The 15,526-nt window shown below is 38.3% G+C and overlaps 1 protein-coding gene across 1 annotated transcript in view; it reads right to left on the bottom strand.

Moving 5' to 3' along the window:
- The window catches only part of NPAS3 (neuronal PAS domain protein 3), an 852,979-nt gene that overhangs the window by 229,620 nt on the left and 607,833 nt on the right, over positions 1-15,526 (bottom strand). Inside the window, exon 4 of the mRNA XM_061182429.1 lies at positions 10,981-11,070. Coding sequence (XP_061038412.1) covers positions 10,981-11,070 — 90 coding nt within the window. The remainder of the gene's footprint in view (positions 1-10,980; positions 11,071-15,526) is intronic.

The raw sequence follows: 15,526 nt of genomic DNA, 5'->3' as shown, positions 1-15,526 counted from the left end.
TGGATAACTAGAATGAACGGTCTGACCAGGTTGCAAACAACATTCCCCTTATGCTTGGCAACTGAGGCTAGGAGATCCCCATGCTTACTAGGAGCCGTGAGCCCTGCTTGCTCTTAGAAAGTTGTCTGCCAACAGAATCTCATTTTCCACACAGTTGTTTCTGATTGATCTTCAAATGGAACGCCTCTGAACACTTTAATTTTTGTGCCTCTCGCCCCTTCCTTCACTGCCCCCCCACTTTGATTTCGTTAAGTAGATAATGATTCTATTCATAGATACTTAAAAGCAAGAAAGGAATTCACCACTTAAAGGAACACTTAGTAATACAAATAATCTTTATTTAGTCATTTTGCAATTTTGCTAGCCTCAACATTTCTTAAAACAAAGCAAGCCTGTACCTTTCATAGCAAAGAACCAGATCCTAGCTAATGCTACCATTCCTGTTTTCTGGAAACACTCCTCGAGGGTCTCTGCTATATGTAGCCAAGCACATTTTCTGCAATTTTTTTAAAGCTCCTGAAAGTATCTGGTTTAACAATTAAGGACTTTGGTTAACCAGATCTAAGCATCAAATAAAGTATGGTAGGAACAAATACCTGAAAGTCAAGACAGGCTATAGAATGATAGTAAAACTTGTGAAACCATCCCTTATGTGTCTGCTTCTTAAGGCCTTGGCTCTTTCCTAATCAAGAGGCAATTTTCTATTGTTTCCTTGGCAAAGCATTACTTAAAGGGATTACCTGTGGTTCTAAAGCAAGGCTCCTATTGGGGAGAGAGGCCAAAAGGGAGGGGGCTGCTTGATACAAAACTTGCTTCTCTAAAACCTAGAAGTAAAGCTAAACACAGTCTATGACTCTTTACATGACACCCAAATGCTATTACGGACATACTTCTGAGGTCTACCAAAACGCCACACTTGGCTCATAGGTATTCTTTGTCATCTCTGCCAAGGGCCCTGCCTTGCCCTAAAAACATCCAATCTCAAACCGCTTTTTTCTTTCCCAGGGATAACTTCTTTCTGCATACGTTCTTTTGCTCTCAAAAAGTTTGCATAGTTCTTGAAAGTAATAGATTTAATCTGCCAGCACATTCGAAATCAACAGCATCAGAGGAAGTTTTTGTCTTATTATTGAATGTAGTAAATGTGCAGTTGTAGGAGGCTGAAAAGGGGAGGAGACACCAAAGGAAAACCTGGTTTGCTGTTTTAGTGAATCATTTGGGAAGTTATTTACGTCCGTAGATAAGAGTGCAGAAGGCACAAAAACCAAATCAGAAAGAAATCAATTTTATACATTTATATATGTATAGAGGCGTGTGAAGAGACATCTATTTACACAAATACACATCAAAAGATGTTCTGAATCATTGGAACAACTGCTATCAGTCTCTTTAAAAATGACTATTTAGGAAAAAGAGATTGCACCTCTGGACTGTCATCCAAAGGGGGCAGACGGAATAAGAAGGATAAAAAGCCACATGGCATTTGTTGTCTAAAACCAGCATAAGTTTTCAGGTTATCAGCCTAGTTCTAGAACTTATGCAAAAACCTAAAGTCGATTTCCTTATTATATTCCAACCGAAATTATCACTGAAATGGTTGCTATGTCACTCCTGTCATGAAAACCATGTCTTCTTATGTAAGAGCTAAAACCCAATACAGATTGAATGTGTGTGTGTAGAAATGAAATTTGGATTTCACATGAATTTAATGATTTTATGACCTTCTTCCCAGGAGGTCAAGTTATTTCTTATTCTTCATTTGAGCAGTTTGCCCTCACTCATCACTCTCCTAGGGGCCAGGCTAACTGAGGAAGGCTTAGGTGTAGAGGTATTATTTTGCATATATTGCCTATATAAGCACCATGTTATAGAAATTATCTTTACTTTCCAACTTTGCATAATAAAATAAGCCATTAAGTTAATACCATATAGAAAATTCTGCTTGTCAGGCAAAGAAATGTACATTGCTTTCCAGAAAACTGGGGACATTACATTGCCAATGCCTGCATGAATAATACATGGGTTAATTCAGAAAAACACCGTTTCATTATTTTAAAATGAATAAATTACAGACTTAGAAGGATGACTAAATTTTCTTCTCCATCTTACTTTTGCTTAGTGCTCTACTTTAAAAATGAATATGAAAAAACCATTTTATCCACACAAATAAAACAAGCTAGTGCCTCAAAAAGTATTTTTTGCTGACTTTAGACTTCTTGATCCCACAAAATAAAGACCCTGCATTTTCTTTTTTCTCTTGATCATGTTACCTCCAGAAATTAAGACGCAATGTAAAAGGTCTTCAAATTATACATTTGAAAAAGGTGAGCCTACCTTTTATTGTCTTGTGATTCTGTGATTCAGTCTAACTAGAAAAGCCCTTTTTGCATACTGACATTCTGTGTTTTAGCCTCAATGCCTGATAAAACATGTTCAAAGGAATAAATAAAAAGAATATAATTCTCACGTATGATGACTCAAATTTCTTTCATTTTCTTTCGGAGATGTTGGTTTACTCTGAAGGCCTGTTAAACATCAGTTCCATTTGGGAACTGATGAAAGCATGGAAGAGAGAAAGCAATGCACCAGTAATAAGAAATTAATTTGGAGTTAAAATAAGTAAAACATTCCCATGAAGTGCGTTTAGGCTGAGCATAAAGTGACAGCCAGCAGATTATTCTACCGATTTCTAATGCTGGAAATGCGGGTGGCATTTACTAGCATAACCTTTCAACTCCGAGCACATCAATAGAGGCCGACAGTGGCTTGAAATATGATTCCTTGCAGATAGCATATCCTCATTTATCTGACTGTGTTGCTCTGTGCTCCATTGCACAAACAGCGTCTCAGCCACTTCTGAGAGGACACTAATAAAAAAGGCATCAATTTTCAGCTCTAGTACTACTGTGATCTCTTTATATGTTCGACATCCAACATTAAATTAAAATGCTGTTATAAATCCTACTTTCTGAATCTGGAATGAGTGTTGGGTTTTTGTCGCATGAGACTGCAGCAAATCTTGTCAAAAGCAAGGAAGCACGTCTTGTTCACTCAGAATTAATGTTGTGGATGAAAGAAGGAGGTAAAAGGGGTTGAATATGGTGAACTGAGGGTGTCAGAGCTGGTGGGGACTGTAGCTTCAGGGTGCCAACCCCGGGCAGGGTATTTGCCGCTTTCAAGAAATGGCTAATCGAGAATTGTAATGATCAAGGACGAGCTGTGTGGCAGGAAGATTACTGATAAATAAATAGACAGGCACACATCCACATCCACATATACCAACAGAAATATTTTAAGCATAAAAAAATTGTCAATTATTCCTCTCTGGCAGAAACATATTTTCCAAACACCAGTGGTCCTGATGAAGCCTCGTGGATTCCATCAGATTTCTGCCACAGAGGCTGCCACGACAATTCAAAGCTCAACAGCCCACTGTGACGTGCTCTCTGGGGCTTATGTCTGTATTAAATAATTTTAAAGTTACAAGAGAAATACCTAGAATTACTGGATGGTGAGGGAACAACATTATTAGAAACTAAATGGTATGGAGTCAAACAGTTTCAGAAGCTTTCTGTGTAAAGATTGCAGGGGAGGAATAAAAAAATCCCTTGCAAGAACAAGGCAGAAAGAAACTGGCTAGCTTTTTCCATTTTGCTAAGGACGGCAACATACTATAGAAGAACAGGAGGGAATTTTTCTACTCTTTCTGATAAAAAGATCCCCACTAATATAGATTATCACCTAGAACTCTGTAAACTAAATAGTAATAAGGGTTTCCACAAAGATCCGGCGTGCAGAGCTGCCGCGTTCTTCAGCCTGGCTCGTTCATAATTATGGATGAAATAAAGAGGTGTGTTTGCCTATTTGGGAAGGTGGGGTGGAAGGAATAGGGGAAAGAGCGAGCAGTTCAATATCTGGATCGAACAGAGGAACTTTTTCCCCCAAGGATCCTGCCGGGAGGAACCTTGACATGCACAAAGTCAGAACGTAGACAAAGTTGTCCTGGTGAGAACGATAAGGTCACCCGTGGGATTGCTGAGATTATCTCTGTCAAGCATTCGGACAGCATGCAGTCAAATGATGCATCATGCAGTCATTTTCGGGGGGGGGAAATCAATTTCTTCACCAGGTCGCTATTTGCTTTTCAAAGTGCCCTTGTAGGCCTTCACCACCAAGCATTTATCAATTTAAATGTTGTAAATTGATAATGTGCCACCGTGCCTTGTCCTGTTTCTGAATTATTTTGATACTTATTTTTTCTCAATAGTCTCTAAACCTTCAGAGCTTCCACATTCAAAAGGGCATTTTTCTTTGTTACACAAGAAGTGATGAACTTTTTACGATTAGCACAGGAGAAAAATGCAGACTTGCTGAGGTTAAAAACCAACAATAACGACAAAACACAAGCTGCAGAAAATGATACATTTTTCTTTTTTAAAAAAATTAAGGTATGCCTACTTGACTGACTTTAAAAGGGGGGGGGGCACCAAGCAATATTTGGAGAGCTGTGTGTATTCGTTTATTGAAGGAACCCCTGTTATCCTAGTGTTGCATCAATTTCATACACCAACTGAAAAAATGCTAACACTTGGCTCCATTATGATAAGCCCTCTGCTGTGTTGAAATAATACTTGTTTTGTCTTTATACTCTAGCTATCTAGGATGTGATGATGCCAAACAAGAGTAATAACTTGTAAGCTAATGTCTTCTTTTTTTTTACCCTGCTAAATATATATATCTATATATATCTATATATATATCTTTTACAAGCACGGAAGCGAAAAGTATTAACCACATACTAACCTCAACTTGATTTGCATTGAAAAACATAGAATGGGAGAGTTGAGGCTTGCACTATGGAAAAGCGAAAGAAAGACAAGGCAGTTGCAAAGCATCTTTAACCTCTAGTGATTTATTGGCCCTCAGCCAATTTATCAGGGGAATCTAATTCTTCTTTATTATTCAAATAAACCACATTTGGCACCATGGTTCCCTTTCAGAATAGCTTCACAAATAGACTGAGCTCTGTCATTTATTTGACCTTGTACTTGTGTGCTGTAGCTGTAATTTTATTTGCCATTCTATATAACAAATGCAGAGAAACCTAAAATATGGAGATGAACAACAGGATGGGGAAAGGAGTTTATGGTAAATATATCTGCATGGCTTTAAAAAAAAGACAAAATTTAAAATGACCATCTACCCCTTTTCGCCTTCACCTCTATTAGCTCTTATAGCTGCAGCCACCCTACCCCTTTCAGCAAGCTGCCTTGAACCAAGCCAATGTGTAACCTTGTAGATAGCATATCTACAAGGTAGACAGCTACCTTCCAGCTGGCTTACGATGGCAAGGAACTATCTTCTAGCAGGATGGGGACTTCGTGAGAAGAAAGAAGTGACTCATATGCAAGCTGGGCACTGGAGGCCATGGCGGGTAATTAGTGTATATTTCAAGAGAGGGCTTAATTGGCTCTAGGGTATTTCCTCATGGTATCACAATGTAAAAATCTGTTAATTTCCCAGTCTGCTCTAGGACCCATTATGTTTTAAACAGAACTCTGCGTTAACTTGAGAACAGTTTGCTGGCATAGATGTGCATCAGAATCATCCTCTCTCCCTCCAATTTCAAGATAAAATGTTTTCAGAAGATAAGAGTCCATTTTTATCCTCTGGTTAACAGAGACCCATGTCCTCTGCCTCTGGCAAATAAAATGTTGAATTTCTCATCAGCATTTAAAAGAAAGTGCAGGATTTGAGTATGGATTAGGGAAAGCTGACTCAAAAGCACATAAACCATCAAACTAGTCAATGCTATTGTAAGTCCTGGATGCCAGAACATCATTCTCAAAATGATCTTTGGCATACCAACATCTGAGAGGAGAAGAATCTTCTGCCAGCTTATGCGATTGGCGATATGTGTGTTCATGGGTCATTATAGCCTTGTTCTGAATATGGACTCCAATGGAAGCAAATCTATATGTCATAATCCATATATTAGCCTCCACAGAAATTGTATTTGAGATTTATTTTAATATTTCAGTCCCAGAAGAACTTTCCTTTCCTTAAGAAGTGATACTTCCTTATTTTTATTTATTTATTTTTTTCAATGCACCCTCTAGCTGGGCTCAAGCCCTGAATCACATGAGCATGTTGGGACAATGGCTGCCCTTTGAAGCACTGGGCTTGGCGGTTTACCAAGAACAAGTGTATTTACTGTTTTCTCACACCATTGAGTAACCCACTGTGCAGAACATTCTGTGGTGAACATTAAAAATGTTCCGCACTCTGTATGACAGGCTAACACATATACATGGAATCTAAGGAAAAAAAAAAAAAGGTCATGAAGAACCTAGTGGCAAGACGGGAATAAAGACACAGACCTACTAGAGAATGGACTTGAGGATATGGGGAGGGGGAAGGGTAAGCTGTGACAGGGTGAGAGAGTGGCATGGACATATATACACTACCAAATGTAAAATAGATAGCTAGTGGGAAGCAGCCGCATAGCACAGGGAGATCAGCTCGGTGCTTTGTGACCGCCTGGAGTGGTGGGATGGGGAGGGTGGGAGGGAGACGCAAGAGGGAAGAGATATGGGAACATATGTATATGTATAACTGATTCACTTTGTTATAAAGCAGAAACTAACACACCATTGTAAAGCAATTATACTCCAATAAAGATGTTTAAAAAAGAAAAAAAACATGTTCAGCATCAGTTGGATAAAGTATTGGATTTAGAAAATGTCTACTGTAAGAACCTGGGTGTCAGGTGATATAAAAACTACAACTACCATGCTGGGTGTCTAGTTGTTAAAAACAGGGTATACACTGTTAGAACATAATTGACTGTTACTGGAATACTGGGAGGTTGGTTGTTAAAACAATGGCCATCACTGAGAGAAGCCCAGGTATTCTGAACATTGTGCGACTGTTATTTTTTTTTAACTTTTTATTTTATATTGGAGTATAGCTGATTAACAATGTTGTGATAGTTTCAGGTACACAGCAAAGCGATTCAGCCATACATTCCTTATTTTTGATGGTTGGCTACAGTTGGCTATGTTTCTCTTTTTGCTTTGGTTGCCAGGAAGCTCATAGGTAAATTTGACACTTTATCAGACCATTTATGTCCCTTCTTATAAGCCTTTTTTGTGTTCTCCTACTATGTGGTAACAGATTACCTACTTTTATCTTTTTTTCCCTTAGACCCTAGTTCTATTTTGCCATTACTTTTTATTGTATATGTTTATGTAAGCTATTTCCTTTTTGGAAAGAGGAGGCTATAAACCAACAAATAAATATTTCTATAAGCTTTAAATCCTACATGGAAGTAGAAACGCTTTTTATTTACCATATAAAGTCTCTTTTGGATTCTTTGGTGATTGAGCCCCTTAACACATTGAAAGAGGTTTCGTAAAAGCTGGTTACCCATCATTGCCGCATTTTCACTATTAGGGAAACCACTCTGTTTTCTTTCTTCATTTTTACTTTTGCCTTTTCCATTTTAAGTAAAGAGCAGAGTTGTCTTTAGCAGCTCTGGACACCATCACCAGATATAAGAAGTCATTTAATCTCCATGCAAACCAAACTCAGCAAAGATATCTGGGTTTCTTCCTCTAAGATAAGGCCTCATAATGAGAACCTAGGAGTCATTTGACCCAGGGATGCAAGTCAACAGTGCATTTTTCTACAACCTGAAACCATATCTTGGGTGTTAAAAGATTATCTCTGGCAAAGTCAAAGGGCTGCTGAAGATGTATCATCATAGAACGCTTCATTCCCATCATCATGACAATACGAAAATATCTTAGAGACAATAAGTGGCAAGCACACATCCTAGACACCCGGAGTTCCACCCAGTAAAAACCTGCTCTGGCTGTCTCTATATTCATGCTACACAACTGAGCTGGGTAGAAGTTTCTCTACTTAGGTTTCTCATGAGCCAAAAAAGAATCCTAATTCTTTCTTGAGAACATAAGCCGTTTCAAAGCCACCATATTTATTTACATGTTGAAAGAAAATAAAACTGAGAAAGATACATCTTGAGAGTTACAAATGCAGACGCGGCTATGCTCTAACAAAATGACATGTTCGCAATATTCTTCAACAATTTCACTGGATACATATTTGATGATACAGTTACACATTTTCTTGATTTAATGGCACTGTTTAAAAAGGAAAGAAGGGGCAATAACTATATAGGTTCCTTATCACTGTCTAGAATTTGATGGAAGAACCACTGAGTCAAAGTTGTAGGACAAAAGCAGAGTGTTTGCTTTGCATTTAATTAAGGATGTGTGTGTGTGTGTGTGTGTGTGTGTGTGTGTAAAAGATTAAGGAGGTACTTAATTGAATAACTTTGAGTACATTTACACTGTATGTCACCAGTGAGCAGCCCGTACCCCATAACTGAAAGAGGGCACTGAAGAAACTTGGGAAGAGTTATGTCTCAGGACCCCCAACTGCCCTTTTAGAACTTAGAACATTAATTGGGTTGGAAAACCTTTCCCAAAGTTTTAGCATAGATTTTCCCCCTCATTCTTTAAGCATTTCAAAACACACCATGCCCTATCAGATTATTTCCATGTTAACCCAGAACTATTTCTAAATTTCTTTTGAACTCCAAATACACTCATTGGTGTATGCAAAAATCACTTTGTAGTGATTTACCCTTCATCATTTCAGTTGCATAAGGCCTTCAGATGAAGACTTCTGTCCCGTACCACGTGGCCTCTACCTGCACATTGGACCCTTTGTGGCGACACTGGACACAGCCTCCACAGAGGGCAACAGCCCATTGTGGCCAGCATCTGCCCCTGGGTGAGTCAAGATGCTGACTATTGATATGCACTTTACAACCCATCCCATGCAAAGGCGGGGAAGGACTGCACAGAAGTTGCCAGCTACTGTACCATGTCTGCACAGCTGCTTTATTCTATGGAAACCTCAATGATTTGCCTCAGATTTTAGGAAAAGACTGACTTGACGCCACAGTAGAGAAGCAGTGGAATCTATTGCTTTTAAGGAGAAACCAGCACAGGGTTAAAGCCAAATTTTTCTTGAACAGATGATATTTCAGATGGCCACACTATTCCAGATGCATCAATTTCCTTGAAAATCCAATCCATATATGTGCATATGCTGTGCTGGCAGGAGGACTGACTGAAATGGCCAAAACCCAAGAGCTAATATTCTTTTGGCCAGAATAATGCAATTATTATTTTCCTAGCTATCAGTCTAAGCATACAGAGCCATCTGTTATGCAAAGCAAACGTACACATCTCAATTACAGAAAATGCAGTTGCCTTGACAGAATTTGGATTACACCACTAACCAGGGCTGTAAAATGTGTTTTGAGCTAGTATATAATGGATGCTTTTCGGGAGTTCCCTAATTAGCATTTACCTGCTTAAACTAATTAGTCATCCTTCTTCTTCACTGGCTTATTAAACTTTGTTGGATAGTCTGCACAAAACAGATGAATACGGGCATTGCAGAACAACAAACAGTGGGGTTTCCAGTTCTGTACAGTATTAATATGGTGGCGCACCAATTGCAACACTGGAGATTCTCAATTCTAGGTCCCAAACAGATTAAGACAAGGCTTACAGTCTATTAAAAGCCGTTAGAAAACCAGAAATTTCAACAAGACGCAAGAATACTAATATCGAGTTGACGGTAGCCCAGCTTCTATCATTTGGTTTGCTCAAGTTTACATAAAATAGAATTGCTAGATACACTACAGCCAATGGCTTGCATGTCCTTCAAGGAAGAGCTAATGGCCCCCTGCTTGGATTCTCAAAAGCAAATAATTAAATTTGGCAGTGTTTCTCCTCCTCCCCCAACCCTCCTCAAATGCCAGATATGTCTCTCTATTATTTCCCAATGTCTTTCTTGATTTAGCTATTACCCAGCAAACTCACTAATGGCCAAAATGTTCCAACCATGCTGGCTGCCTCCTTAGAGCAGTGCCAACTCTCAGAAGCCATGAGTTTAGGGTGAGTCCTGCCTAAGAGGAGAGAGACAAATCTTATCTCCATCTTTAGCTCAAAGGGGAAACTGAATGAGAAGTAGATTATCCAGCTTGGCAGATCATCACATACATACAAAATCCCTCCCACCGAGGCTGTGTTTTTCTCGTGCCAAACCACCAGATGAAAAGGGTCAAGCTCGGCCAATCACCTGTGTGGGCACAGATACCCAGATGTTTAGCATTTTTATGGAGAAAACATCTGGATAATTAGTGGAACTGCAAACTTTCCTTCAGGGTATTTTGGCATTCTGTAGCTGCAGCCTGTGTCTGGGAATCCAACGAAAGTCAAATTTTTGTGTTCCAGGGGAATATCAAGAACTGACATCTAGGATTCTTTCCCTTGCCCCATCTGCCTCCATCTTCTTTTCTTTTCACCTCTGACAGACACGTGTGGGTAATTAAACCACAAATAATGAAAGATTATCCTATTTTATGAAATTGTCTTTCCGCATTAGGAAATATTTGCAAAGGCAGCAAAATACGTCCTTGCAGGAACCCTCCCTGCAACACATTTTAATGGTCTCTTTCAGCATTTCTTGACTCCAAATGACTCCCTGTCATTGTGTCAGCTCCCAGGACAATGCAGGGTCCTCCATAAACATCCAGTAATAGGACACAAGGGAAGCACTATTAGTGTGTCCCTCTCCTAACGGGCACAGAGGTTTCAAAGTTCAAAACAACCAAGGGAAGAAACTTCATTTGTTCTCAATAAATTAATAATGATCCTTGGGGGTGGGGAGGGGGACTAAAGTCTTGAGCACGGGTTGATTCTGAACATTCCGAACTGACATACGATTTTCTCATTGACTTCGTGATCAGAGTCAGGTAGAGCCATTAAAGAATAAATTGGATAATTCACGCTAAAGAGAGTATCTGCTGAAGAAGGAAAGGCATGAGGCTGAAGGAGCCTTCACAATTGCTGTCAAGAATCAAATTGTTTTACTTACTTGCGAGAGGCCTAGGTAGATGGAGACTGTTTCAGAAATGTACAAAAATTTTCCTTCTTGATTTAGTGCAAATACAAAGCCATCCAGGGACTGCAGAAAAAATAAATATATAAATAGGTTAATAAGTATATATCGTGGGGATTTAGTTAATAAGGCATCTGATACAAAGCAACACAAAACCAAATTTAAGACCATTTTTTCCTTCATGTTTAACAGCAGTCCTAAGATCTTTACTGCATTATACATGAACAAATGAAAGGTCTGAATTAAGACCACAAGCTCTCCCTTATTCCAGGGACTTCCTTATGTCTCTGTCATTTTGATCAAGATGCATTACATTTAGGTATAAAATCAGGTCATGTTGATTTTATGAGATGTTGCCTTTATTTTTTTGGATTCAGTAGTTACCGAGATTAAATCAGCATGATTATTAAATAGCTGAACAGGAATGAAAATTGTAATGGAATAAGAGAAAAAAAAGAGTTCTAATATGAAGAGTAAGTAAAATCACCACTTGAGCTCCTATGGACATCAATAATTTGCTAATTAATAAAGGATTATGCTCTCCTCACTCCCAGTGCCTATTGTGTTAGAACCAATAGGGAAAGTCAATATATTATGGGTGAATGTTTACAGGCTGAAGCCTTACAAACTGTAATCCTTGTTTTGCAAAACTCTGTATTAAAGTTTTATTGTGATAGATCTAGTTTCTACTACAACTCCTGCAATGGAAAGAAAAGAAGAAGAGGGGGTGGGGGAGGAGGAAGAAGGACGCTGCACATCATCTGTAACTCCTGAAACCTTAGTCTACTTTTCAAAGGGAGGGCTTCATTTTCAGTTTGATGAATGGTGTAAATCATCATGGGCTCCAACTGCAAGATACCACTCAAATTGAGAATAAATTTGTTTCAAATTCTTGCAATCCAAGTGCATTTTATACGTTCCATCATCCTCATGTCTTGTGTTTTGCTTTATTTATTTATTTTTAACCAGGTAGGTTGCACAAGTATTGCTTGCCCAGAAAAAGAAGTTTTAAAGATTAGTGGTGTTTACAAAGGCTGTGAATTTGGAAATACAGGGAATCCTCATTGGGAACAAGGTATGTGGCAACATTAAACTAATGACGTAATTTTTAAATATAGAAAGGTGGAAGAAGCATGTAAAATTCAGGTAGAAAAATACACTGCCTCAAATCTCAGGAATAATTTCAGTCTCTTAAAATACTGAACTTTTTCAGAGTTATATATGTATAACATACATATATATGTATTTAATATATATGTATATATTAAATACATGTATTTATATATATGTATGTATCTCTATGGGAATATGTGTTTGTGTGTGTGTGCATGAAATTTGGATTCCATGCTTCCTGATCCTTTTTCACAGCCCCACTGGTCAGAAACTATGGGTAGCACCCAACCACCTCCTCTGATTTAGTGGCTTCTGAAAACAATTCAAAAGTCACATTGTATTGCTCCACATAAAAGCAAATAACACGACAGACAAGGTTTTGGTCAAGACAGTACAACAATAAGAGCTTACGTTTATTAATTAGCTTACATTGATTATGTACTAAGCAGTTTGCATGTATTGTCTCTTTTAATTTTCACAAGTACCATTTGAGGTAATTATATTATTATCCACATTTTACATACAAGGAAATTGAGGCTTAGCGAAGTTAGGCAATATGCCTGACCCTAGCAAGTGATGAAGTTACGATTCAAACTCAGACAGTCAGACTCATTCACTATACTGCCTTGCCTTCCCCTAAAAATAAAGATTCTCTACTTGATACGAGTACATTAATGAAAAGATAAATTGGATAGCATTTCTGAAGTTAAAATATTTGTATTAAGAGGCAGCCTGTAACTTCTTAAAAATCATCCCTTGTTTTTGAATGATTTGTTCCAATGATAGAATCCTACCATTAGGAGACAAATGAGAAATGGGATGACAAGAGAGTTCATAAGTCACTTCCACAAGAGGTCACCTGGTTACCTTTGCTCTGTAATATCTCCCTGGAAGCATCTAGAGGACAGGGAACAAAACACTGTCTAAGAGAACTGGACTCCTTATCTTTGACAAAACTGTCAAACCCTCTGGAGCCTTGTGAGAGCCAAACTTTCAAGCTTCAAGTGTGGTGCAATGGTAGCTTACTTGGAACCAAAAGTGCAAAAGGATAGAAGTTTCCTTTGTAGAAGTTTGGGAAGCATCTCATTTCAACATGTCTTCACCTCAAGCAAGACATCTCCTAAGGATGACTCATGAGGATTAAGACTCCCTCTTTTGACCTTCCCCAGGGAGAGAAGGGCCTGGTTAGGTTTTCCATTCAACCTAAGAGCCATGGTCTGGTATATAATCACAGAGAGCTGTGTAAGCCATCTTCTCAAACCCTAAAATGCCACTATCAGATTAGAGGGACACACAGAGAGAGATCACAAGAGAACTTCTATGAAGACAAGTGACAATCAGAAAGCTAAATGAGAGCAGAAGAAAGGATTAATGGAGATGGCACAGAGATGACCCCCTGTAGTCTAAACTCTCATTTTTCAAGTGAGGAAATGTCAGCACAGAGAGGCTAAGTGGCTGGGTAAGACCATACAGCCAGCTAGTGGCAGAGCCAGGATTAAATATGCCGCCTCCCACAGTATTATTAAAGCACTGATGATATTGTATCATCCTGGTCGGCTTATTCAACTCCCAAGGAGACTGAATTTCTCAACAGCGAGGCAATGTCTTATTTATCTTTAGCCAACACTTAACAATTGTTCAACTAAGACTTAGTAAATCCAATTCTACCTCCAAGCCCAAAGCTCTTTCCCTTACATCACACATGCTAGAATTGAGTAAGAGAAATGGCAATTATTTCCTCCAGGAGTTCTGTTTATGGAGCTATTAGATTATTTGCAGATTCTGATGCCACAGATGTCTAACATAGTCTGGGATAGCTCCTGACATTTGGAAGATCAGAGTTAGACTGGATCCTTTCATAGTCTTCCAAAATACCCAGTGCTATTCATTTGCCACGGACACGCATCCTTTACTTTCTCACTGAAAGGGATTATGATTTTTTTTTAAAGTAGGTTCATATCTCATGTATTTACTAAAATACTAGAGGAAGTTTGGGCACCATAGCAGGGAAAAGGAATATCTGGAGGCTAAACATCTGATGCTATTAAGCAGTGGCAATCTAAGAACTGGCCAGTTTTGTTTGGCAAAAACAGAAGCTTCGACACATGTTCCAATTTCCTGGTGAGATTAAAATGAGGCTATGTCTACATGACTCAAAGCATCCAGTCAATTCAATTAAAAATAGCCAATTTGGTGGGGGGAAGAAACAACTAGTCAGATTAGTTGTTTGTCATTGCAAAGATAAACAAAACAAGTTAGGTAACCATATTTTTCACTTTTATGCTTATCATTTCAGTCAATTATATCTATAGTATGAGATGAAGATCAATAACTCGGTTATAATTACGTTTCAGATAAAGAATGGAATATGAAACCAGGTCTCCAGCAGGTTGGCAAGGTCGCTCTTCGCATAGCCATTACCTTCTGATTCAGGGTCATCCCTGTCTATAGTTAGCTGTATTTTGCTGCTTAGAAAAATTTTAAGAGTAGCATCAATATTGGTTTAATGTGGGTGTCTTAATTTTAAAAGGTGGGAGGAGGAAGGAAACATTCAATTAGTTAGTTTTGGGAACCAAATACGATTAATCTGAAAGTTTGGTGGAAATTTAAAAAATTTTGAGTCAAGAAAGCTGCTATATACTGAGCTGTTTCAATCACTGCAGGCTACCTTTTAATTTTTTTTTTCTTTAAACTGCCCACTGTTTTCAAAAGGCGCCAATTAAGATTCTGGGGTCAAAGGGTTAATTACATCTTCTTACTCAGTATGTAGAATTTTCTGATTATTAACTAAGGTTGGATTAAGATGAAAAAGAATCTACACAAATGTTAATGCTAGTCCCTCCTTGAGAAGATTTATTATAAAGCCACGCTGAAACCTATCTGCTTTCCTCAAAGCAGATGGAGAAAAAAATCTTAGAAGAAACAGTAAAACAGACATTTTCAAGGCATGCGAGTGTCTGACTCATCAAGACAGTTTTTTTATTACTAAAACCAGTTCTTAGCCATCTCGACAGGGCTGTTGGGAGATTTTCTTTGTCACATCCCAGTAAGTCTATGAGGTATGTGTGCAGCAATAAGGCTTGGATACAGAAGTCAGGAGCTATAACATCTCTGAATAATAATGCCTGTAATTATAATTTATATCCCCTGACATCAGTGTAACACATAAAGTGTAAGGCACAGTTTCTTAACCCCAAAAGCTGAGTGCCTCTAACAGTATTTGTCAAATAATGAGGCTATTTCTTTCCAGGGTATGAAACTAACTATAGCTTCATGATTGAAGGTATACTAATGTTTAATGCATTGTGCTAAATGGATTTATATTCGTCAAAGTTGTTTTATCTCTGCTTTCTTTTTTTTTTCCTGCATATTTCACTGTAGCCAAATTTCAGAGTGAAATCTTACTATG

The sequence above is a fragment of the Eubalaena glacialis genome, chromosome 2 (genome assembly GCF_028564815.1).
Source record: "Eubalaena glacialis isolate mEubGla1 chromosome 2, mEubGla1.1.hap2.+ XY, whole genome shotgun sequence".
Taxonomy (NCBI): domain Eukaryota; kingdom Metazoa; phylum Chordata; class Mammalia; order Artiodactyla; family Balaenidae; genus Eubalaena; species Eubalaena glacialis.
Note: the sequence above shows the minus strand (reverse complement) of the source record. Positions and strands in the feature narration are given on the sequence as shown.